Source organism: Tyto alba, unplaced genomic scaffold, assembly GCF_018691265.1.
Source record: "Tyto alba isolate M040663 unplaced genomic scaffold, T.alba_DEE_v4.0 Super-Scaffold_22, whole genome shotgun sequence".
NCBI classification, from domain to species: Eukaryota; Metazoa; Chordata; class Aves; order Strigiformes; family Tytonidae; genus Tyto; species Tyto alba.
The window spans coordinates 6,787,807-6,807,609 of NW_024881296.1; the positions used below are offsets into that span (position 1 = coordinate 6,787,807).

At 38.3% G+C, this 19,803-nt stretch overlaps 1 protein-coding gene across 2 annotated transcripts in view; it reads left to right on the top strand.

The window, feature by feature from the left end:
• The window catches only part of DISC1 (DISC1 scaffold protein), a 185,945-nt gene that overhangs the window by 143,587 nt on the left and 22,555 nt on the right, over positions 1-19,803 (top strand). For both annotated transcript variants that reach the window (XM_033009509.2, XM_033009516.1), the window contains exon 10: positions 16,101-16,344. In XM_033009509.2, the coding sequence (XP_032865400.1) occupies positions 16,101-16,344 (244 nt within the window). The remainder of the gene's footprint in view (positions 1-16,100; positions 16,345-19,803) is intronic.

A 19,803-nucleotide genomic window follows, 5' to 3' on the forward strand; every position in this document is an offset into this window, starting at 1 on the left:
TGTTCTCCAGGCCTCAAAAGATTATGCTGTGACTTCCATTCATCACAAAACTGGGGCTTTTTAGTTGCTTTTGCTAATTCCCAGATAGGAATCATGAAATTATTTTGGGGGAATAATATTGTTCAAGAATAACTGGTGACAATTACACAAAGGTGTTTTATTGAGCTATTTTCTGTGTTATTCTGCAAGAATGGGGAAGTGAATAAATACACCTGCTAGTAATATATAATATTGCAACGACTGTGCTTTACCATTGTTGAATGAAATGGCACTTGGTAACTTTGCAAATGTATGCAAACCCTTTCTTCATTAATTGGCTCTCCTTTGCTATTTGTCTTGATTCATTTTCTGTTCAACAATGTTTGTTCTCACGTTAATGGTGGCCTTTTTTTTCAACTCATGGATGCACACTGTAGGAAATGTAGTGGAGTCTTACCCTGATGTAAGGTGTGCTCATCTGCACAGCTCCTTGTTCACTGAGGCTTGAAGGGGATTGTGTGTGTTTAGGACAACTTGCATTTACTGAAGAAGCAAAAGTTGAGCCCAAGCTGTGTTTACCTGATCTCATACATCTGTGATTTTTTTTTTCTTTTTAAGGGTTTCGATCAAATGTCACTTGAGTAGTTCAGAACAAATGTGGCTACAACCTGGTTGCTCAGACTGCTAGTGCATGCATGCATTCTGTATCAGAAATTTGCGGTTTTCTCATGCAGGCAATGCTTTTGATGCGTTTGGACATGTCATCTTCACTGAGCTCCATCCCTTCAGACAAGATGTCCAATGTCCTGAGAGTTCCATGCTATACGAGGAGAAGTCAGGATTAATTGCTACCACATTGCATTCCAGTTTATGTGAAGATGAACAGTCTTAAAGTAGTTGTTCTCTTCACTTATTATTCCTCCTGTTAGCTCACATACCATGTGTCTTGAATCTTCTTTATAACATACTAAGTTTCAGAAATGTTTTCGGGAGCAGAGCTGAGTGTGAATGTTCTGAATAGCACACTACACTGAAGGGACAGTGTTTCGTACTACTGATGGTCTTAAAGCTGGTCTAAGATGGTCTTGGAGCATACCAAAAGGGCTGTGTGTCCTTGCAGGTGCATAGCACTCTCATCTGGTTACAATTTCTCTACTGTTCCTGTCTGTAGGGGATTTTTTTTTTTTCTTTTCATATAACACTGATTATATAGGGGTAGTTTCCAGAAATGTGCTTGCCTGTGACTTCAAGCTGTTGCTTATGAGTGATCCTTATCTCCCTGAACAAGTGCCCTTGGATGACAGTGAAATCTCTTGTGTTGCCTGCCCTTGCAACAGAGGGCTGCAGGACTAGGCCCAGTATGATTATCTTAAATACTGAAAATTGGGAACATGGTTAGAAGTTGATGCCACTGAAGGTGAATATGGTAAATAACTTACCAGATTTGCAAAATTGGAAGAAATTTTTGCACGCTTCTGTGACATCTGAAGGCGTTCTGTCTCAGCTGTGGTTTGCTGTTCTTTAGAGTAAAACAGTCTCTTTTGAACATACTGTGTAGTTTTATCATACTGTTGGGTTCCCCAAAAGACTTCAACCACCGCCACCAACAAAACACTTGTCTGGTTTCAGTGATGTTGAAAAAGTATTGCAGTGTCACTAAACCCACATGGAGAGGATCAAACACATTACTTTGGAGAATCACTTCTCCTTGTGAACAATGCATTTGATTTGTTTCAGTTACCTTATTCTTCAGTCTACGTGAGAGACACTGTCACAAAACCAGGATTATTGTCGCTTAAAGGCTCGTGTTTTCCTGATATTCTTTTCCAGCATGAAAACAGCAACTTTTGTCATAGCACTTACTTTGCTGTGGAAAGGTTATGATATCATGAATTGAAGGATTATCACTTCAGCTGCATAACTGGTAACAAGAGCACAGGAACTTGTGAACAAACATACCATTTTAAATAGATTTCTATAGGGGAGGGGAAAATTGGCAAGATCCCACCGATCTTTTGTTTTGGTACTATTGTAGTGAGGGAAGTTTACTTGCCCAAAATATTTATGAATAAAAGGAGCTGTGAATAATCAAAAGCAAACTACTAAGTGTACTAGTTAATAAAATACATGTGATTTTTTGGTTTCTGTATTGGCCTAGACTTATTTGGGAGATATGTACTCATTATTTAATAGTTTTGGAGACTTAATTTCCACAATAGTGAATCCAATTAATACAGAAGAAAAACTTTTGTCCTTTCTTACTTCATTTCCTTCTTTTCCTCTGTTTCAGATGTTTGTGTGCTTTCTTGTTTGCTGTTCTTTAATGGCTCTATCTTGAAGGTAGCATTCTTAGAGAGGCACCTTTTTGATTCTTCTCCTGGTCTTTCCTTTATGGTGGCTTCTCTGTGTCCCTTCCACTTGTCTCACTTCCATTATGTAAATTCTCACCTTCTTTCTTTTGTTTCCAACTTAGCAAACCTATTTTTGTGTATCTCCTCTCTCTGTATCATGGGAAGGGTGTGGAAGTTGGATAGTAGGAATAAAAGAAAGCGCTTGATTCACAGAAAGCCTGTTCCCAACTTTAAAACACAGCGAATTATTTTTCAAGATATCTTAGATTGCAGTTTCTTATTAAATGTTCTTATTGTCTTCATAATCATTTGCACTGTATGTGAAAACGTCTGCAATGCCCTGACAGAATACAGTATCTTGTAAACTCTTAGTAAATTTAAATAATCTCACAAGAAATTTGATGGTATTTCTTTGTGGACATAGATTAGCCTAGATTAACTGGATCTGCTGTTCCTTTTGTTTCTGAACGTGGAAAGTGTAGCTAATGCTGGTAGAGGGTGGAAACTGAAATCATCTCTCTGGAAGTGCAGCAGATTAGAGTTTGTAATCATGTGTCTGCAGCATAATACTCATTTCATCTTCAGGGTGATCTGATGCCACGTGCTAGTGGAGATCCTTTGATAGACAAACCTGTATCTTGTGCCAGGATGCAACTCTTGGTTCCCAACCTGTAACTTGTGTCTTTCAGCACCAACAGAACTAATTTTTATACCTATCTATAGATGAAATACACATTACATGAGCAGTAAAAATGAAGGGGGGCAAAGAATGCAATCTGCTTCTTCCACCAAATTAGAAAATATATATATAAAAACAAACAAACAAACAAACAAAAACAAAACCAAAAACCCACAAAAAAAAAAAAAAAAAAACCCAAAAAAACAGAAGGCCTCTATTGCTTCTGTCTGTGACCTCTGCAAGATAGGAGATAATTGTGGTGATGGAACCCACTGTGTCTTTTGTGGGTGTAGCAAGGATCTTCTGAATCTGCAGTGATAAAATTAATGCTTGCTGCAAGGAATGGAGGACTTTGTTTTAATTTCTGAGGAATCATCTGCTGGCTGAAGGTATGGAGGGAGATTTTTACAGAAGGGGAGGGATGCGATGGGGTGGCTTTTGCATCCAGCAGTTGTCTGAGGGAAGGTGACATAACACAAAATTTACTTTTCCACTTTAAGTCCTAGTAAAGAGTTAGTATTACACCAGTGCATATTTGGTATATATCGTGACTTGAACATTTTTTAATGACTGTTTGGCTTCTATATGGGATGGTAAGAAGTGAAGAAGGGCACAAGAATTACAAGCTTAGCAATTGTTGTTGTCTTTTTTTTGCCGTTTTTGTCATTTTGCCTGTTCAGAGATGTTGGGTCACAAATATTGATTTCCTTTTTTCCTTTTTAATTGGGTGGTGGGGGAACAGTGGCACGTGATTGTACTGTTTTATGAGAAGTTGGGGAAAGCTCTGTTCTTCTTAAATCTAATCTCAGCATTGAAACTAAATCTTTTTAGAAAAAAAAAAAAAGGTCAGATTTGGGGCCAGTTTCCAGTCTCTTTTAAAGCTTTAGAAAAAGCAAAGCACATGGTCACACAGCCTTTAGCAAATCTCTGTCCATATTAATCCAGGCTAGGGCTTTTTCAGAGTTACTGAATTAACTTCAGTAGTTAGTGTGCAGCATTGGCAAAGACAAGGTGACAGGGGATTTTGCCGCTTATTCATGGAAAAGCTTGCCCGCTTCCCTCCAGGCTCTTTGTCTTCCATTCATTTTATACTTAGCATAGCAAAAATCATCAGAGGGAAGGCTGGGTCTCCCCTTCTAAAAACAGAAAGTATTGCCCTTGCTTAAAAAGAAAATGTGCTGAAAGTTCACAGCCTCTCTGGTTGGTTAGTAATTGTGCATTTTGTTAGGACCTTTTCTTATTCTGTATGCCTCTTTCTTACGCTGCATTGTTCTGGTGCTGGCCAGTTATGCCTGCAAAGCTAGAGTTGAACACTTTGCTGAAACTCATTAATGTCACAGTAGTCCTCTCTGCTGCAAACTCTTGCCTCATCGAGAATAAGTAATTGTACATCACTTCGCTGCTTGGTGTGTTGAGATTTTTGGTGTGTTGTATTTTGGAGCAGAAGTAATGTTTTTCTTATTATTTTTCAATCAGTTGTGTTCTTTCCTGTTTTCTCATCTCCTTCTATTGATGTAATTACATGAATTTTATTAAGAGTTTGAAATTCATATTCATATTTTTTTGTTTGTTTGTTAATCAGTAATACTTGTGAATGCGGAAGGGATCCCGTTTTGTGATTAGTGAATATCTAACGTGACTGACATTAGTCATACTAGTTTCTTCTTCCCTGAGAGTATGTTGTGCAGCTTTGACCTGGAAACCTATCAGTTTTTCTTGTAGATATCTCTGCTAATACGTGTTTGCATTGATGAAGGGAAGGCTGATACAGTGAGCTTTGGTGATTTGCTTTTAATAGTTTTCCATCTCCTATGTGAAAATGTTTTGGCTGTCAATTATTTCTATCTCATAACTACAGTGTGCTTCAGAGTGTTCAGCCTCTGACCTCATCCCAGGATTTTCAGAAGATGTTTGAAGGTAAGGTCCAAGATCATCAACATGAGGATGAATTTGCAGTGTGCTATGACTTCTGAAGAGTTACCTTTTGATACTCTGCCATGCTAAAGGGCAGTGGTTTTATCATCCCATCCAGATAATGGAGATGATGTGCAACAGGAGGTGCTAGTGTTATTTGCAGATGTGTAGTAAGAGCATAGTGTCCAGTGAGAGGCACTCTAGAAACTAGGGACTGAGCTTGAAAACTTGGTAAGATGACATCCACTTAAGCAGAAGACTGTTTCCAGTGATTTCATAGGACTTCTCCCAGTCTTATTTTTACTAAGAAAAAGGTGACTGTATCATGGCTGTAAACTCTTCAAAGTGCTTCTCTTTGCCCACCAGCATCACCTGTGCCTTGCCTGGCTCTGGCCTTCAGTTGTCTTCTCTGTGAGCTGATTTCATGCAAACTTCAACCTGTCTTAGTTGTGGAGATAAGACTACGTGAGGGAAGGGAGGTGCAAAGCCATTTGTCACCTCTGTGTCCATGGCATTAAGCTTATAATGTCTTACCGGGTCTTGTTGGTGACAGCATGTAGGTGCATATAAATAGTGACAAATACCCTGCTCCCTTTTGAGCTTGACAAAAAAACTGTTCAGAGATGGATATGTATTTTCCTATTGCTACTGGTTTTGAGAGCATCCCTGAAGACAGGACTTGAAACCAGTTTGTGTGTTTCTCAGAAGCTTTATCATCTCTCTTGAGCAAGATTGCCATCAACAGTAGTAATGGGTGTAGATCAGTCAGGGAAAATGAGGATGGAAGTCTGAGATCATCTGCCTGCCATATAGCAGTGCTGCTAAATCCTCCTGTCCTGTGTTTGGAGGGTACTTTGCACAAAGTCCTGACTGGCCAATTAAATACAAGCATCATGATACTTAAACAAGTAGAAAATAAATAAAGTATCACCACCTGCATAGCATGAGTATGAAGATGTAGGGATAGCTCTATCTGGCATGCAACCGGGACAGTCTTTCCACTAGCATTTGGAAGCATTCATTACTTAATGTACTTACTGCTGGGAACATACTCTGCCAGTTTGGGAAGACATGCAGGCCCCAGAAATTTAAAGTGTGCTGTCAGCAGCAGCGCAGGGTTCATTGTAGCTATCAGCGTCCAACCAGGGAGGATGTGTAGACCCTGCCCTTTCTCTCTTGGTCTCTTTGAACCAGAACAGGATTTGGCTCCTGACCTTATTTGACCCTGCAGCTACAATGGGTCCTATTGTGCCCTTGGACTTTTCAAAGGAACTCCGTAAGCAAGCAGCTATTGACATCTGTATTTGGCTAACACTCTCATTTTTCCAGGTGTGTCTTCCGGGTTACAGAGGTTGAATTTCAAGGTACATTCCCACATGATGACAATATGTCATGTCTCCCAATCTCTTCTAAAAGGGCACTTCATTGTCTTGTTGTTTTTAATTGTTATGCATGCTTAATTCCTGCTCAGTCAGTAGTACACAGGATGATTCACATTCCCAAATTCACTTGACACTGAAAATCTACATCTGTTATCCTTTCAGAGAGGGGAGTACATTATAAACTGTTGAATTTTATATCTGAGAACAGAGGTTAAATAAAAATGATAGGAGAATTGTAAATTCCTTCTGTATGCTTCCTAACACTTGAGGTCAGAGAATGTAATAAACAAGAGATCAGGCTCATTATTATAATTGCTTTGTGATAAGAGTGCATTCTCCTCTTGGTATAAATAGCCATGGCTGCTGTTGCAGCAGTGCGGATTTTGTGGCAGCTGGGAATGTGGCCTCAATGCCAACGCTGTGCTTTCTTCCTGTAGCATACTTTTGCAAACAAATGTACTTTCTTCAATTAGAACTGGTTGTGACTTTAAAAAGCCGATGAATTGCTTCAGTTTCAGTGGAAGTCACTAAAAGTTGAATCCTTTGTGGGGTTCAAGCTCATGAAAGTATTTAGGCGTGTGTAGCAATGCAACTACTTGAACAGAGCTTAGATGAATACGTGGATCCCGAGATGCATGCTTTCCAAATCAGGGCCTAATTTGTGCCTCTCCTTTAAATCTGATTTGGGATCAAATATTAAATAGTGCAGAAAAAATATTTAATTCCAGCAATTCCCAGTCCAGTCAAAAAAAAAAAAAAAACCAAAAACCAAACAAACCAAAAACCCAAACCCAAAAAAACAAAAACCCCAACCCAACTGTTTAATGACATTGTGGGGATTTGCTGTTATTGCAGGAGCCAAAGGCAAGCAGGATGCAGACTGTTATCAGAGTTAGTACCAAACTTGAAGGTGCTTTATTGGATTAGGAGTGAGGTGAATGATAAACTAGGGTTGAGAAGGTGGCTTTATGTGAACTGCTTAATAAGAAGAATTCCCTGGTAGCTTTCTCCTCATCTATCAAAGTTAAGTTTTTCACTCTTGGAATGGATTATTTATAATAGATATTTCAGTGGAGGTAGGGGCAGGGGACCATTACTCTCTTCCTTTTTTTAAAGAGAAATAAATAGCCCTGAAAGCAGGTAGTAAATTTTTACATTATAGATTAGATAATGTAGTAAAAATAAACTGTACAGTAAATGTAGGGACAAAATTGAGTAGTAAATTCTTACTACAAGGTGCCTTCCTTCTCCCCCTGTAAATTACTTAATTTCCTGCATTCGACATGTTGGTCCCATTCCCGCACCCACCTTGCATTCAGAATCAAAGTGAAAACCATCAGCTGCAGCAGTCTGTCATTTTGTGTTTCCAGTGGAGATAATTTAAGTATAACACAGTGACATTGACTATTGATAGAGAGATGACAGGCCATGATTAAAGTTTTGTGCTGGAGGATTGAAGAGAAAAATGGCAAAAATATTGTTCGGTATTGTATGGTATCTTGTTTTTTAATAACACTAATCAAATGCCCATTATTGGTTTTAAGCACTAGAAAAATTGTTCTTCCGCCTTGTTTTCGAACAGGCCTTTCAAGAAAGAAAAAGTATACATAAAATCTGTACATTTCACATAAAATACAAGGTGGTAGTTCTGTCCTTAAGATGCTGATACCAGGTTTTTTCTATGGGCAAGGGAAAGATGTCGTGATCCTTAGCAGACTGTTTTTAGATTTCAGTTTAGATTCTAATCTTTCACTATCCTGGATGCAGTAGGTAATGTTTTAGCGAGTAGAGGAATTTCTGGATAATGAAGGTAGCTGATAGGCTTAAATATTTTTTAATCATTTGGCAGAAAATACTGTCAGATACTTACTTATATTCTTCTCTTTACTGAGATCATTGTGAGGGGCCATGTATTTTTACATTAATATTATTTCTTATTTGTTGTTGTTAGCCTCTTTCTCTGAAAAATTCTGAATGTCTTAATGGGAAGGAGTTTTTTAAGAAATGTTTTATGAAGTAAGTTCAAGTTAATAGCATTTAAAAGGTCTGAGAAAATTCCATAGGAATCTTTGCACCCATCCATCATAATAGAATCATTTATCCATTTTTTCTTAAGTGTACAATTTATAGAATTGGTGGTGTAGCACATACATATGTACAAAATGTCCAAAACTGATTTAAAATATTAATGTGAGAGTGTAATGACTCTTCATGTGAGAAATATTTTGATGCATTACATATAATTTAGATTTTTTTGGGGGGTAGCAGGGTGGAATTTACGGGAGAGAGTACAACTTCCATCTGGTTCATCACTTTGTTAGCATACAGTTATTGCTGTAAAACATAATGCTTCAATAAATGAAAATCTGTAGAACCAGAGAGAAAAATGGAATTCTGGAATATCAGATATGCGGGTCCTACTTGTAGTTGGTCCTGGGTCGTGGTTAACTTCCAGCCCTCCCCCCTAATGCATGGTTTGTTTTGCCTTCTGCACTAAAGGCTATATTCTCAGTAATGTATCTCAGCTGCTGATAGAAATCATTCAGCTACAAATCCAAAGTAGTAAACTGCCTACACTCACAGCTCCCCTTTGTTTACCCAGCTTTGACAATTTGGCATGCAGGTTTGAATACTCTGTCCCTCACTTTGTAGCACTGTGAGATATATGATGGTTACATGGTATGCTGATTTTGCTTCAATGTCACTACCACTGTGTTAAAAGGAAAGTATTTATATAAGTTAAAAAAGCTTATTTCCTTCATATATGTACATCATCACATACTATGAAGTCCTTCACACAAGGATAAAACGATACAATTAAAATTATTTACAACTAGCACATAATATTTATAAACATAACATAATTTAGATGTTCTCAGCTAGTTAATTCTGTACTGCATATGCGCTTATTCTGTGCACAGGCTGTCATATGGCAGTGTTACCTGCTAGGTAACAGCACGGAGATGGGGAGAAAATAGAAGCAGGGAAAAGAAGAGTTAAGTTTTTCACTGGAAAGAGTATAGAGATCTGTGGAGGTTGTCCCTGTGGCCAGACCTACACAAATACACCGTCCCTGCAGCGAAAGTTCAGACAGGGGCAAGGCGAGATGAGAAAGAAGCGAGGTCCAGGCAGCAGCAGCCTGAGGGAGATTGTGCAGCGTTCGAGTGGTATAGTTCCAGCATGGCATTTTTCCTTCCAAAGTGGTTTTGTAACGTTTCAGTTCCATTCTGTAGGTGTTTTTTATACTGGGCCTAGGGTGTCTACAGTGTTAAAAATCGCAGACGAGCAGATGACTGCTCATGAGATGTCTCACAGGGTTCTCCACTAGAACGCTTCTCAAATTTGGTGGATGGGGTCAAGGAGGTAGTTGAACTGTTGCTCTTCTTTTTGCCCCACAAAGCCAAGAAGTGATAGCTCCTAATCCTGACATGATTTAAAAGACTGTGGTGGGTGCTCCCTAGCAGTCTCGTAGAGGGTAGATCACTCAACAAACATGCGGGAGACCTGGCTCCAGGCACTCTTCCTTCTGCACCTCCAGGTATACTCTACCTTGCTACAGAGTAGGAGAGGAGGATGCCATAGCCACCACAGAGAATGCTGGACTGGTGGCTCTGCTCACCTGTTTCCTCACATCTGTCCCTTTCTGCACATTTGCCTGCTCCTGGGACACTGTAGAAAGCAAGGCCACTGCTATCACCCATTCTTCCAGCTGCGTGAAAGTAGTGTCCACCACATCTCTGTGCTGTACTATCATGTCCTGTCTGGGTGTGCTGGATGTCTTTTGGATAGGACTGTTGTGCAGAGGACTTGTCTGTGGCTCATAAGGTTTAGATATTAGAAAAGTCAGCTCAGAGCAAAATTTTTAAGTGTTGAATATGTAGGAGTATGGAAGTTAAATGGGGATTGTGAGGATTGCTTTCTTAGGCTCTTACAGTTCTGGTCCAGAGTATTCTCCATGTAGGTCAAACATTGCATTGAAAGAGGGTCAGCTACTTGTTTTCTGGATAATATTCTATGTTTTATAAGGGAGAAGGCAAGGTCAGAGAAGAAAATTGCTTGTGCCAGAGAAAGGTACTGCAAGCTTCAGACTTTGTCGAGTTCTAGCTAGTCTCCAAGGTAGGTGTTAAAGCAGGTTGTCATCTGACCAGGGGAGTGTGGAGTCTCCTCATCTTCTGGGAGAGTGCCTTGTTTTTACATGAAGAAGTGCAATAATAGCACTGAACAGCAAACAGCTGTTATCAGTGAGCTTTGAAATAAGGGAGTAGGAAGAATGTCTCCCATGCTGGGGGACAGCCACCTGATGGGGACAATATGAAGTCAATTCATGCAATTTTCAGTTCCTGAGGAGATTGGAAAGGAGACACAATGCAAGGAATTGAATTGTAAAATTGAGGTTGTATGGAGGGGTTTATAGGATTAGGAAGACTTGCAAGAAAAACAAAACAAAACAAAAAGGTTTTGATTTCAGATGTTTAGAAAAGGTGATTTTCTAGTGTGCAGGACAAGGAAGAAAAAAAAAAAGTTGCTGTTCAGCCAGAGTCCAGGTTTTCTTTGTTCCTTTTCCTTCACCTACCTTCCTTCTCTCTTTTGCATTCATCAGCTGAGAGCCGTGATCTGATGAGCCCTCACTGCCCTTCTCCCTTATTAGCCTGCCGTTGCACACCAGCCAGATGGGGAAAACAAGGTTATGTGTCTCCCTCTCCTTAAAGCCCCATGTGATGCACTGAGGGGAACACTGTAGACCTTGGTTTGTTCAGCAGATTGGTTGTAGGCATCTTAACAGCTAAGGTTAAAGATCAAGAACTGAACAGGCTGGAAACCTTTTTTTATGAAGGAGAGAAGCAAAACATATTCCTGAAGTAGTAAATACTTGTTAAAAATAAGAAGGGCTATTAATACATGACTGTGAATTAATCTGATAAACCAAATCAGAGGGCTGGATTTCTGCTAACAGTAAAGCAATACGGTTGCCTTCCTTTAAGTATTATTGCTCCATACTTTCTTTTACTTGCTTTCTTTGTTCACTGCATGGCTGTTGCCTTAAGAAAAGGAAAAAAAAGACATAACTAAATGTAGGGTAAGAAGAACTGGTTCCTTCCCTGTGGTGCAAAATATCAATAGAAGCGAGTGACCAAAATGCAGAGAAACTTTCCCTAGTTTGTACAATAGATCAACAAAGAATGGGGATATAGAGCAAAGTCTTTTGATTTGCATTGCCATTTTCTGCAAGCCTCAAAACTTTCCAATCATTTTAATTGCTGTAATGAAAATCTCTGCTGTTTCTGTCAGACTATTTTTGTTGCTTTTTGTTTGCTTTCTTGTCAGAGAGGGTCAATGAATGCAGTGTTAACATGTGTGCCAGGTACTGAGGTACTGGGAAAAGATAAATACGTTCTTTCCTGAATCTGCGTCTTAGTGTGGCTCACCTAGTAGAAGAAAGTTGACTAGAGTATTTCTTCTTAGTGATGATTAATCTCCCCTCATAAGTTAGCTATTGTTTATGCAGTTTCTAAATAGAAGTCTTACTATGTAGCCTTTTAACTTCAGTCTCACTCTCTTGGATTTCAAGATGTGGCTTCATACAGGGATTTCCCTTAAAATGAGCAACATTATCTATCAACACACAGTGTTAACCCCAGGTTGTTATAAATCACTTGTTAACAATTCACTCACGAAGGAGAATTCCTAAAAACTAGAGATGATGAGATTTACAAGTAGTGTCACCCACCTCCCCATGTTGATTTTGATTTACTTTTGAGGAAATTTTGAGGGACTTTGTTTTGATTTCATTTTAAAAATAGGATTTAATATAAAATCTTTTGGCTATATTTACACAGGCATGTTTTCATTTAGGCTATAATGTTCAGGAACTGAATGTGCCTTTTGTGTGTATGCAGAGCCCTCAATAGGAAAGTCATGTTCTTGTAGTTCCAGTTAGCACTATAAATAGCTTTAGAATAATGTTGTGCTGAGAGCCCCCATTGATATCTCTGGGAATCTTGTGAAAAGTCAGAAGAGCAGTGGTCTTTGAACTTCAAGGAAGAGAAAGAGAATCCTTGCTGGATATGACTCTTGACATGAATTTCACCCAATGTTATGTGTAGATTAATGATATCCTCTAGTTTCCTTGTTACCCTCTGGTCTCCAGTGTTTCATAAAAAACTACTTGCAACTTGGTAAAGGCATCTTCAGTCACAATTTCAATTGCCACTTTCTGAAGAGAACTCAAAGATAAACCTTTCTGTTCCGCATTCATTTTCTCCTGTCCATAAACAGCTCTGTTTCTCTGACAGCTCTTCCGTCATCATCAACTTGACCTAATCCAGATTTCTCCCTGCGGCGTCCTTTTCTGTTGCTCTCGATGTCTCAGCCAATCTTCAAGTCAACTTAGGCCTGCTCTTATAGCGTCTTCTGCATAGTATCCTTGAGATAAGATCTGTGCCAGCTATCCTTCCAGTTAAAAAATTACTTGGGTTGAGTCTTGCATCTCCCTTACTTCAACATCCATTTCCCTGGCCGTGATTTGACAAAAGCAGTCTTGCTCTACTCTCAGCCATTCAAAGTGCTGTTGCCACTGCAATGACTGTTCTTTCTTTCTTTCTTTCTCTTTTTTTTTTTTTTAATATATTCTGTGTTTCTGACCATTTCACTTTGTTTGCTTGGTTCCCTCTATCCTGTCACATCAAACATAACTGCTGGCCTTCAATGTCAAGGCTGCTCACAGTCTTTTACCTACCTACTCAGTCTTTTCTTCCTTTTTTTTCTTTTTTCTTTTTTTTTTCTTTTTTTTTTTTTTTTTTACATATCAAAAGAGTGACTTCCATTTGCAGATGTTAAACCACATTGATATCAATCACTTGCCTGTTTATGATTTTATACTTTCTTACATCATTCCTCTCTGGAGGGATGGAGATCTTAGATATCCATTGATCTGTTTCATTGGACTGCTTCAAGTCCTTAAAGTGCTTATTTACTGTGATACCTCAGTGTGCTTGATAGTGATTAGGCTAGTTACTAATTTAACTAATTAAACTGTTGTACTGTAGCTAAGATGCCATGTTCAATCCACTGTTTTCTCAGTGCTTCTTTGAATATCCTCATCTGTATCCTAGCTCTTGTTGCTTGTTTTAAACTTTCTGAGAAAAGGGCCATCATTGTAATCTGTTTGGTGTTTGTACAAAGCCTGGCACTTTGCCCTCATGAGCACTCTGGCACTTGGAAGTTCACAGTCAGTAGGTGATTAAGGTATGCTTTGTTGTTGCTGGGTCTATATAAAAGGTGATGGATTGTGATTTGTTGTGGATTCCAGCAAATTGTTCCTGGCACCTCCACTGAACTTGCCACGTATGCTACTTTGATAGTAATGTACAGACATGCATATAACACTTAGAGGTTGATACATCATAAAATATTTATAAGTAGAGGAATAATATAAAACCTGATCTAATCTTGATCCATCATTTTGAAAAGTTGCATACCTGAAAAAACTTACTGTGTTCAGTACAGGCATCCGCATACTTTTGGATTCATGGAGACTGCAAATGCACTTTTAGTGTGGATTGAACATGAATAAACCAAACTATGAAACTCAATTGAGCTTGATTTTACACCTGATATAAAAGCTAAAGATTTTTGCATGCTGGGGACAATGTAATTTTTAATAACTATTTGATATGTGTTTGTGTCAGCTATTTGCAGCTTTCAAGTAATTTTCATTCCAAAATTGTGTTTGAAAAATGGTTCTAGGCACTGAATTTCAAAATACAGACTAAAAGATGCAGAGTCCTTGGGCTTAGTTATGTTCAGAGTATCTAAGTATATGTGCGTTCACTGATTTCAGTTGAAAAGTTCAGCGTAACATCTCGTACTTTAGTTCAAGATGTATCAGAGTTTTACAGATACAATGATAAAACGAAGATGTCCTTAAATAAAACCAAGCTATTAGCGGTATGTTCAGTAATTGCTGATTACTAAAATGGGTGTAAAACATAGATGCAATCAAAAGCATGTTAACTTATGAGCTGACTTATGGCCAAATAACGGCAGTCCAGGCACCCTTATGCTGTACTTTTATGTATGCTATACATCTTCTCCACTGTGAATACTACATAGATCACTATGTCTGCTCTAGTTTTGTCAATAGAGTTCTTCATTAAATTGAAGAGCCAAAACAAGCTATCCACTGAAAATTATTATTTAGGTCTCTAGTGTATTTTCTGAGCCTTTAATAAGCCATATATATCAGCAAACAAACTTTTTCAAAAAGCAAGTAAATGGGCATATGTATGTCTGCAGGGAAATATTTTGACTGTGTAACTGTGATGATGTGACTGACAAGCAGAGAAACAGTGGGGGTTAGTTTATTCTTCTGGCTTCGTAAGTGAAATGCTACCTGGATGGAACACAGAAGTGTAATCCAGTGAAGATTTTTTTTCCCTTTCTAATTAGTGATACTCTGAACTCCTTGGGGGAGACCAATTTGTGGACCTCATGCTGCATTCTGTCTTCAATAAACATACATACTGACTCTAAGCACGGATCAAATAGCTTCTGGAGCTTAATTTTGCTCTCAGCCTCAAAACATTGCTGTGTGAATTTTACAGCTTGGCATCTTGTAGAGTTTGTAGAGTTAATAATGCAACTTTGTTAGATTAATGAATTCATTGTGAGCAGTGTAGGTCCTTTATCCTTCATTTAGAATAATAGATAAGCTGGTATTTAATTTAGTCAGAAAAGTCAAAATCAAATAATTATTTTCCTTTAGTCACTTACAATTGCTTACAATTATATAGCGAATGATATAATTTGAAAAGCACTGTGAAAAAAATATTGTGGTTATTAGATAATAACATTCAAATCTTTCTGGAAGTGTGTACCGCCATGGGAATCGGCGTTTCTGTGTCCCATCCCAGGCTCTGCCACTGATCTGCTATGTTTTATTGGGCAACCTAATCTTTTGGCTCCTTAGAGACAACATATATTAAATGGAGACATGACTACATCTCTTACAAGCAGTGTGCTGTTAGTATTCAGTGTCTTGTTATGAAAAACTATCTATGCCTAGAATTCACATTTACTTCAGATTAAAATACCTATTGGATGAATCTCAGGAGCAGTATTTGTAATGTCCATGGACATCTCTGCGAGATGATCAGTGGGTTAAAAGTATGAAGAAGTTTGATATTTTGAATTTCTTCATACTTTTGGTTTTTCTTTAGTGGAATAACAAAGTAGAACAAAGCAAAGCACATTAGTTGAGAGGTAAGGACAACACTCAAAAGTGTAAGACAGAAGGAAAGGAAGAGTATTATACTTTAATCTAATCTGAATCACCACAGTTGCAGCAAGAATGTTTCAGTCTAACAAGAAATTGAGTGTACTTATTTTCCAAAAATTAGAGCGGATTTAATGCAGTAAATAGTGGTATTTTTCATACATGATCTTCTGCATCAAATTCAGGAAACCCATATGACTGCTTTTAGGATGACAGACCTGTGTATCCAACAGCATGAAGGAAGCTCTGGCTGTGATCGCAAGAGCCCTTGAACTTGTGTCTGATCAGGAGAAGGTCACATGTAGCCAGTGTACACAATTGGCGTTATAACAGGGCCATAATTTTACTACTTTTCAGTTTGAAATAGCTTGTGTTATATATGTGGAAGTATTTGAGCTCCTATTGTTTTCTTGTTGTTTTTATTTTCCTGTCTAATAATAAGCAGTCACCCAAAAAATTACTTGAAATAGCAACTATTCTTCCTGAACTGCAGTTTTATTTTCTTTTGGCTTTTATTTCAGCTGCGGGAGCCAGCTGCTCCAAAGAGTGTGGGAAGCTGACTTGGAGGCCTGTCAGCTGTTGATCCGAGGGTTTCAACTGAAAGAAACCAGTTGCTGTGTTTTTGAGGAAGAGGAGAACCAAATGGATGAGATGGAGATGACTACTGATGGCCCATCTGATTCTGAAAAAAGAAAAGAAGGTTGCTTTCCAAAGGGCACAGAATGGGGCACTGTTACCTGCCCCAAACACAGCGAGCTAAAAGAGGTATCTGAAATATTCTATAGCTGCATTTCAAGTCATACTGCTGGTTTTCCTTTTGAGAAGAGAAGTTGAATCTGGGTGATGGGTCAGCAGGGCAGGTTAAGTATGAACTTAACATCTGGCCTCCAATCTGGGACATGAATAAAATAGCTTATTAGCTTCTCAGAAGCCCTTCAACTCCTTTTCCTTTCACCATCAGTCTTTTTAAAATGTGGAAATTATTCAGGCAATAAGTACAGAATGGACATCAGGATTTAAAGGAAAAATTTTTAAGTGTTTAACACAAATTATCAGCTGTTCCTCATCTCACCAGTTTCACTCTGAGTTAGTTCTGCTGACTTCTTAGCCTGGGTCTGTGTTAGCTGAAGTGGGGAAAGATTAAGTTGTCCTCCCCTAGTGAAATGGTCAACGGCTTCCTAGCTTAGATTCTGGTAGGCTTTGACAAATTTCTTTTAAGTTTTCATGTTCTGTTCGGGAATGTCATCCTTGCTTGAAAAATGTACAGCTACTTAATAATCTTACAGCTGCACTGCCGAGGTAAACAAGCTGTTAAAAAGCTTCATCACCCAACAGTACCACTGTGACAAAAAGGCCCTCCAATAGCAATTGCCAGTTTTATTACCTTGGTATTTGGTTGACAAAAATTAAAGGTGTGCTTAACTGTATCTGATGTTAAGAGCTATTCAGCTGTGTGTTACATTGAAAGCTGGTGCCTAATTTTGCATTTATTCTGGCTGAGACCTAGTGGGAAGCGGGCCCTTACCTTATTGTAAAATCTCCTCTTGTTAGTAAAATTCTGTTTTTACATTGGGCTTCAACAGCATTTTGCAGCCTTTTCCTGGGAAAAATGGTTTACAGGCTGACTCAACATAAAGAGCATTTTTATTGTAAATGGTCAGATGTGGCTTTGATGTTATTTTTTTTTTCTTTCCTCTTCCCCCCACCCCTCTTACTGTATTCCTGATGAGTCTGCTGAAGTAATATGAGGAGTTCTGTTGGTTATGGAAAGCTGTGCTCCCCTTTCAAAACTGCAACTGAGAAGCTCTGGAGGGTTTGGGGGTTTGTGACTGTTTCTGTAGCACTCTTGAGATTTGTACTGTAGGTGATCGTCTATTTCACCCTGCAAACCCAGATTGTTTCCCTGGAAATCAGCATTGCTATCCTAGAATGACATCTAGGCAGCTGAAGTGAGGTGACTTCTGGTTCTGGAGAGAGGTGTAGGACTCAAGAAGAACAGGTTGCCCATATCTTTAATGGAAGAGGAAAGCATATTTGCAGTGCTTCACTTAAGCTCCTCCTTTTGAACTTACTTTTTGATAATTTCTTGCCTGTCCCCCTAACTTCAACTCTTCATCTGGGTGCTTAAACTTTGTGGTATAAACGCCTTTGCCTGGGATCTGGCCTATCCTGTTATCCTGAACAAACTCCATTTTGAGAACATGCCAAAATCCATTCGTAAGCTGATGTGTAAATATAAATGTGAAAATGCCCATCAGTGAAGGGCCTGTGGAGGTACTCCTGCATCTATTCCCACAGTGCTCCTAGGACCGACAAACTTGCAAGAAAAAAAGAAGCAGTTTTGTTAGTATAAGAACGTTCATTCATTTTCCAGCTTTTAGGAGGAGTTGAGCAACACAGCTATGTTTTATCATGACTTACTCAACTAGCCTTCTTCTGTTTCAGTGCTGCCTGCAGCTTTGACCATTGAGGCAAAGTTATGCATCAGTGATGACTGAAACCCACTGTAACCATAAAAAAACATCAACATATAGACTGTATTCTGGTTCTGGAATTAGGATTGGTCCACTTGCTTTTATTCTTTCAGGAGCTGGGATTTTTTCCTTGTTCTGGGCTATAGAAGCTTTAACCAAATTGAGTGCACTTTAGGTAGTAAAGCTGGTAGGATCTCAGTAGGAGTGATAGGCAGTATCTAAACTGTTAAGAGAAGAGCTATAGCATAACATTCCTTAACACCTCCTAGTAGTTTGTTAGAAGGCAGAATATAAAAACAAACAATCTCACACATTACTTACAAATCATGCTAACTTCCAGTTTTGAACTTGTTGAAATGCGAGATTTGTCTTGATTTGTAAGTGGACTTAGCTGAAAGAAAACCCACTTCTATAGCATTTAAGTGCTCTGTTATATGGTATTGTATTTTTTTTTATTTAAAAATAATTTTATGTTTGTGACAAAAAAACCCAGTGGTGTGACTTTTAGTCTCCAACATAGCCATTCATGTGACTTTCATGGAAAAAACTTACTTTTTTCCATTAGTAGAAGAGCATGTATTTGTCGAAGTATTTCGTTGGATATTACTTAACAAGGCCGTGGGGTCCCTGTGAGAGGAGTAGCCTGATGTGGTTGTCATGTTTCTGGAATGACTATTCTCTTCAACTGCATCACCTCTGTTCCCCATTTGGGAATTTCTGGAGAGATTTCTAGAGATTCGATTTCAGTTGGTCACTGAAGCAGAAGGAAAGACTGGCGTTCTTTGTATTGAGAGATTACGGAATTTCTTGCTTCAAATCAGTATAGCAAAGGGTAATAATAGCATATGTGCATGTATGCCTCGGAAAGGTACATTTCATCCCCAGGTGATTGATTTACTTTATGATGAAATGCTATAAATGAAGCTCTCTAGTTATTTATTATGTCATACCTGGCTAAGTACTACTGTGGAGTGGATATTGGTTTTGCTGATGTATACTGTAAATACCGTTTTCTTGCATATAACTATCTTACTGTATATGTTTAATTAGAAAACAAATAAACAAATAAGAAACATAATAATATGAAAAGCAAAATAGACGAATGGAGAGAACCCTTCACTTAGATACTCAGATACTGCTTTGCAGAGGGGCCGTTTTTCATTTTTAATTAAATATCCTCATTGGATCATAAAATATGACATGTTCTGGTCTAAAATATGTAAGGTATAAATTCTTTGAAAGTTCTGATATTTTACTGTCGTGTGTGAGCTCAGGTTTATTAACTGTCAACAGTTACTTTATAGTCTTCATAACTGTGTTTTCTAAGACAGTACACATTTTTTTTTTTTCCCCAGTAGTTTGTTTATGTGGTAGACTGGCATCCCAAAGCAATCCAGTAAATCAGGTTTCCTTTATAACACTGACTGTTACTCAGGGAATACAATCCCATGCTTTGGCAGCTTAGCTTGTTGAAACATCACTACTTATTTGTTGGTCAAAACTAAATAAAGTGAGGCCAGCAAAAATCATACTGTGGAACACTCTGAGTTAATTAAAAATTAAGATGTACTCCTCTCAATTACAGATAATTCATTAGATTACGGTATTTAAAAAAAATGCTGAAGTTATAGACAATATTATTAGCCTGAATCATGTCAAAGTCAGCTTGTTGTCTAATGTATTTGAGATAGATTCTTGAATTTTCATATAAATATACTCTCCAGCTGATAGTTATCTTGATGAAATTAGG